We start from the raw sequence: 6,950 nt of genomic DNA on the forward strand, positions 1-6,950 counted from the left end.
AGAAGGACCCCCTTCTGGTCAGTGTGACACGTAGCCATCGGCTCTTGTCACCTACTTGGCCGCAGAGGCTCCTGAAAGCGCCAGAGGTCTGCTCTCTGACTATCCAACTTGGAGCAAGACAGCTCACACATACATTCAGCATCATACCACAGCTTGATCCACCTGCACTCATCGGAGCAGATCTGCTGGTTCGATTCGGTGCCCAGCTGGACACTTGCAATCAAGTCCTTTGGGCCCGAGCCACACCATCCTCTGAGCCTCGCTCAGAAGGCCGTGAACACTTGCTGTCCGGTCAGACCATTCCACAGGCCTGCCGTGCAGTGGTTGAGTCCAGCACGGTTCTGCCCCCACTGGTCAAAGGAGTGCCTGTTCGTCTGACTCTGATGAAGCATCAGAAGCTGCCAGGCACACAGGCCTTCTTCCAGCCATCACCACACTTCTTGGAGCTCAACTTAGCCGTCTGTGGCACGCCACTCTTGGAGCTGAACAATCGTTCTACCTACTTGTTGGTCGAAAATCCGACCCAGAGTCCTATCCACCTGCCGGCAGGAAAGCCCTTGGGCATGCTGATAGATAGCTCACTCCATGACTTCGAACTTTCAGTCCCCGTGATCGGACAACTTCCGTTGTTCTTGAATGACAGACAGGTTGGTGCAGACACATTCAGTACTTTCCCTTCACAAATGATTACCATCAAGCGGCATGAAGCCCTTCCTGAGGAACCCATTTGCAGTGCAACCTTAGATACTGACGGCGGTCAGTGTCTAACGGTTTTTGCAATAAATACTCAACCCTCTGAGTCACCGGTTGAAAGCCCGGAACACCAGAGACCCTCCTCCTCTGAACCTTATGTTGAGGGTCTGACCTCATGAGGAAATTACTATGCAGTGATTTTCTCCAAAATGACTGTGCTTAAATTGCTCTGAAAAGCAAATAATCACATCAGCGCCAAGAAACTTCATTTCCCATGATGCTTTGCACACGGAAGCATTGTGATGACGTCACCGCCTAGTACCAGAAACACGTTCTGCGCATGTGCGGGAAGCCGTGGAGCTTTTCCCGCGAACTAAGACCATAAATCTTCAGCAGAGACAAAGAAACCTTGTTCTTTTGCCCAGGATACCTGGCGGTAAGGACACGCTTGTCAACGCTCCGACAACTTGAGCACGCGGAAGCTCTAAGTGCCAAGTTGAGCCACGCAACCGCTGGAAACTACACTCAACTCCATCGGGACCTGACTGGGAACGAGCGGAGCTCCATTCAGCTCTCAGAGACACTCCGTGGAGAAACACTCGTGGAGCCAAACAACGGAGAAAGCATTAAACCGACGGATGACGCTGAAAACTGCGGAGAAAACGGAGAACCGTCAAATCATAACAGCGGGGACGCCTTGCTGCTTTGGTGATCAGAAAACTCATTTTTTTCTCTCTCCTTTTCTTCTCCCGTTTCCTCTATAGTCCAGAATAAGCAATAAAACCGCGCTATTGCTTAAAAAGTAGCTTCGTGTTTTCCTCTTTCGCTCCCAATTCGTCCTTCGGGTCATTTTGAAAGAATAAACTGCTTATTGATCATCGCTAATATCTTTAGTCGTCAGCTCTGGCCAGGCTGCCGACTCCCTTTTAGATTAAATAATTTACAAGTGACCCTTTTGTTGTTGGTTAACTGTTGAAGTGTTTGAGTTAAGTTTTACTGTGATTCTAAGCCACTAAGTGTTCGGGAAAGTAGAGAACTTTACACATCCAGGTCTCCTATTGAATGCGAGGGGATGGGAAGAGCCCCACACACACTCACAGCTCACTTTTCCCCACCTACTCTGGGGAAACAAAGACCCATTCATCTCTCACACACACACACACACACACACACACACTCACTCACACACACCACACAAACACCTTGAACATTATTTTGAATATACATCCTTTTATTATATCACATGGTTATTATTCATTTATGCCACTGTTTATTCATTTGACAAATTGTTAATTAAACGTTATAAAATTCAGATTTTCGTCTCCACTAGCTTTGTTGTGTCGAAGAGAAGTCTCTGCTCCAAGGATTCTACGAACTTCAAGAAAGACTGATAAGAGTTTTGGATTCAATTTTTCCCCGGTAAAAGGGGAATGGTGCCCCGTATATCTAAGAATATCTTAATTAATTAATAAATCAGTAAATATTCCCATATTTACAGAATTTATTGAAGAATCCAAAAGTAAGTTGAAGCTTACTAATTGTTCGCTCCTAATAACCCCAACATTAATTGGTGAGCCCGCGTGAGGCTTGGATACACAGAGATTTCTATCCGGCACAAACAAACAAATAAATCCAAAGAGCTTGAATTAAAAATAATCCGTTGTTCAGCCTTGAACCAGCAACAGAGTGGTGCTGATTTCGCTGAGCAGGAAGCTGCATCGAACTCTCACCAGTAACTCAGTGCTTCTTTAAAGGTGCAACGTGTAAATTAATTCTGGTTGACCTTTTAGGTTAAAAATTCAGTTTTTCCTTAAAGGTGCAACGTGTAATTAATTCTGGCTAACCTTTTAGGTTAAAATTCAGCTTTTCCTTAAAGGTGCAACGTGTAATTAATTCTGGCTAACCTTTTAGGTTAAAATTCAGTTTTTCCTTAAAGGTGCAACGTGTAATTAATTCTGGCTAACCTTTTAGGTTAAAATTCAGTTCCTCATTAAAGGTGCAGCGTGTAAGTAATTCTGACTAACCCTTTTAGGCTAAAATTAACTGCTAATTTAGCGACTTTAACTCACAGTGGCTATTGTAACTAACTGAAACCTTCACTCAAAGACTGATAACACCTTGTTTGCTAATATTCTGAAGGAATAACTAGCATATTTAACACTGCAAGTGTTGTAAGACGTTGCTACGGCAACGCACCAGCTTTTGCTAAAATACTGAAAGGAATAGTATTTTAGGCGTTAGTCACGGCATTCCGTGCAATCTTAAAACGCTAAAACCTGTGCGCACAAAGGTTAATTTAGTGTTTTTCTGCTACAAAGCTAGCAGTTGCTGCCCAAAAGGTGCAGCTTGAGCTATCTGCAGAAGCTCTACTAGGCTATTTTTGGTTCGGTTGTTAAAATGGAGGGACAGAGTAGTGAACTGACCAACTCCCAGCAACCAGGTGGCGCTGCGGCCCACGACTATGAACCTGGCCTACTTTCTGGACAAATATTGTCCAAACTGGTCGCGGTTGCTCGAGAACCCGACTACCCTTCTAGTGATTTCACTGAAGAACAGCTTGACGCTGTAATCGATCAAATAGAAAACCCGGATGGTACAAAACCAATCCAGGTTCACTTAGCTAAGTTAGCCCTGATCCTCTATCAGAGAGGACTCCAACATGATAGAGAGATCATGAACCTCCAGAGTATGCTAGCTGAAAAACAGCGAAATGGAAGGCTGATCGAGGAAGACGACACCCGCACCGATTCTGGGGAAGATGGGGAGGAGACCCCGCCCCCCTCTGCTGATGACAACAGACAGTGGGAAGGGGGGAAACACCAGGACTCTCTGGACGGACGCACGCCGCAGGGGAGAGATGAAGCTCATCTGTTCCAACCTTCGGCCCCGTTCCCTACACACACTATAGGGCATTCAGGACCACCTAGGGGCCGAGAGCAGTTCGCCCTCGAATCCCAGGTTGGACCACCACCCTCATCTTCACGGCCTTCTCAATCAGTGAGAAGTCGACCAGCTGAGCGGCACCTCTATTTAGACCGCTTCCCCAGTCCACAAAGGGTGCAAGGTGCCGATTGGGGTTATGCACCCCAAGCTGCACCTCAACCATCCACCCATCCTAGCTACTCCGGTATTCGGCATGCCGGTAACCAGCTGCAGGACAAAGCATCATACGCCAGTCCGTATCCGGACAAAGTGTATTACGCAGAAGCCCCAGTTGAAAGACGCAGGCTGCACTACGCAGACGGGCCCTGGGAGGAGGACCTCCCAAGACACCCACGTGACGTGCCAGCAGCCCGCCACAGCATGCCAGACCCCAATTTGGGTCCCAGGAGTCAACATTGGGAGCCCAGAGCACACCAGCGATATCCAGCGCCCTCTGAGACAGACCGTGGGTCAGAGTCAGAGGATGACGCGCCGTACCGTGAGTCAGGGCTCCGTGTACGTCAAATTGAATCGCTAGCTAAAGACATAGAACGCTTTGATCATAACACCAATGAATCCAATGTCGACGATTATCTCAGGGAGATAGAACGTTGTCTGCTTGATCTTCCAGCACCCTCTTCAAGGGAAAAGCTCAAGCTAATTTGGAAAACCACATCTAGAACGGTGCACGGTTTCATGGAAACTCTACCACCTGACATTCGTGATCGGTACTCCTCGCTCTGCCGAGCGTTGAGAGATGAATACGCCACGTATGCAGACTCTGCGTCAGCTACAATGGGGGCCTTCTCCATCAAACACGGGAGGAACGAACCCCCCAGAGAGTATTATCGCCGACTCAAAAGTGCTTATTTCCAAGGTCGAAACGGCCCTGGGCTCGAGGAAGACCCTGCCTTCAGATCCCTGTTCATTCACAACCTGCACGAGTGTGTTCGATCCGAAGTCTCAATGTATTGTCGGATGAAAAAACTGACAACTCAGGAGATTAGGAGATATGCTCAACAGGCTTGGGAAGCCGGCGGAAAGCCCCAAAAGCCTGACGCACATCACCGCGTCATGCACCTAGCTCCCGACGCCGAGCCGCGTTTGGAGCTCGAAGGCACAGAAGCTCCACCCACTAAGCCAAAATCTGCTAAACCTAGACCTGTTAAACCGCGAGAGCAGTCCCAATCTCCTCAACAGGGGAAGGGGGGTGCTGATTGGCCGCCTAGGTCTGGACAATCAGACAGGAAGTGGCCCAACCAAAACCAACGGCAAGCAGGTCGGAACAGTGGAAGGTTTAAGGAGCGCCGCCCACAGGTAGGTCCCGAACACAAGTCCGCAGGTGAGTACTTGACCAAAGCCGACCTCCAGGAGATGTTTCAGCAGTTCCTAGCTAAACAGAAGGAACAGCTGAGATCTGCAGATGAGACCCCTGCACCAAAGTCTTCTTCTAAGAAGCCAGACCCAGAGCCAACGTCAGCATGACTAGGCGTGGCTCAACCTCCCAGCGTGGCCAGGACCTACCTGATCAGCTGGGGGAACACTACTGGTAGATCACAGGAGTCTCCTGAAATCTACCCCCCAGAGAAACCAGATACTAAATTTCTGAAGTTCCTTGGTGACTTAACAAACCATGATCATGCTCGCCGTTTGTACTGTAGCACCAACGTAGGTGGATGCATACAGGTTGATGCTCTGCTGGATACCGGCTCAGAAATCACCCTGATGTGCTCCACACTGTTCCATTGCGTGTCTAACACCATGCGGTCGCTCGGGAAACCAGTCCAGGTAGAACCCTGTGACCTGAAAATCACCAGCTACACCCAGACCCGGGAGTGTATCACTCACCGGGCGTGGCTGGACATCACCTTCCAAGACATGACTCTGGTTCACCCGTTTTATGTCTGCCAGCTAGACACCGAACCACTTCTCGTTGGTCAGGACCTGCTTGAACGTCTAGCTCCCCTCATCGACTGCCAGAAGGGTCAACTGTGGGCCCAGGTGGACACACCTAAGCCCTGGAACCCAGATAGCAGCCGACCATCCTCCATTCTTGAAGTCAGCATAAGTGAGCCGCAAAACCCTTGTTCCAAGGTCATGCCCCTTCCTACGGCTCCCACAGACAATGTCCGCCTGCAAAGGCATGAAACCGCTCCTGGAACTCCGCTCCGCGCACATTCATCTTTTCTCTGCTCGCTGAAGAACGTCAGCCTGCAGCCATATGCACCACACATAGTTGGTGGTCTTACCATCAACTGCACCCACATCTCAGATGCTCGCCTTGCTCTTTGGTCTGAAAAGTCAGCCATCAGCCTGCAGACGTTTGAACAACTGCGTCAGAAGGACCCCCTTCTGGTCAGTGTGACACGTAGCCATCGGCTCTTGTCACCTACTTGGCCGCAGAGGCTCCTGAAATCGCCAGAGGTCTGCTCTCTGACTATCCAACTTGGAGCAAGACAGCTCACACATACATTCAGCATCATACCACAGCTTGATCCACCTGCACTCATCGGAGCAGATCTGCTGGTTCGACTCGGTGCCCAGCTGGACACTTGCAATCAAGTCCTTTGGGCCCGAGCCACACCTTCCTCTGAGCCTCGCTCAGAAGGCCCTGAACACTTGCTGTCCGGTCAGACCATTCCACAGGCCTGCCGTGCAGTGGTTGAGGCCAGCACGGTTCTGCCCCCACTGGTCAAAGGAGTGCCTGTTCGTCTGACTCTGATGAAGCATCAGAAGCTGCCAGGCACACAGGCCTTCTTCCAGCCATCACCACACTTCTTGGAGCTCAACTTAGCCGTCTGTGGCACGCCACTCTTGGAGCTGAACAATCGTTCTGCCTACTTGTTGGTCGAAAATCCGACCCGGAGTCCTATCCACATGCCGGCAGGAAAGCCCTTGGGCATGCTGATAGATAGCTCATTCCATGACTTCGAACTTTCAGTCCCCGTGATCGGACAACTTCCGTTGTTCTTGAACGACAGACAGGTTGGTGTAGACACATTCAGTACTTTCCCCTCACAAATGATTACCATCAAGCGGCATGAGGCCCTTCCTGAGGAACCTATTTGCAGTGCAACCTTAGATACTGACTGCGGTCAGTGTCTAACGGTTTTTGCAATAAATACTCAACCCTCTGAGTCACCGGTTGAAAGCCCGGAACACCAGAGACCCTCCTCCTCTGAACCTTATGACGGCTTCGAGGCCGAAGTCAGTCAGCAGCTTGACAAAGCGGATGCGCTGGAGTCAGAGGAGCAGAGAGCAGCGCTTAGAAGCCTGTTCTATGAGTTTCAGTCCATCTTATCCAGGGACTCCCTGGACTGTGGACTCACAAACCT

General features: G+C 49.7%; 1 protein-coding gene across 1 annotated transcript; it reads left to right on the plus strand.

The window, feature by feature from the left end:
- Positions 1 to 2,114: 2,114 nt before the first annotated feature.
- LOC139069827 (uncharacterized) lies at positions 2,115 to 5,101 on the plus strand. Its single transcript, XM_070550803.1, has 2 exons — positions 2,115 to 2,447; positions 2,510 to 5,101. Exon 2 carries the CDS (start codon positions 3,091 to 3,093, stop codon positions 5,098 to 5,100), a length of 2,010 nt encoding a protein of 669 aa, XP_070406904.1. The 5' UTR covers positions 2,115 to 2,447; positions 2,510 to 3,090; the 3' UTR covers position 5,101.
- The last annotated feature ends 1,849 nt before the right edge of the window (positions 5,102 to 6,950 follow it).

Source organism: Nothobranchius furzeri, chromosome 5 (assembly GCF_043380555.1).
Source record: "Nothobranchius furzeri strain GRZ-AD chromosome 5, NfurGRZ-RIMD1, whole genome shotgun sequence".
Taxonomy (NCBI): domain Eukaryota; kingdom Metazoa; phylum Chordata; class Actinopteri; order Cyprinodontiformes; family Nothobranchiidae; genus Nothobranchius; species Nothobranchius furzeri.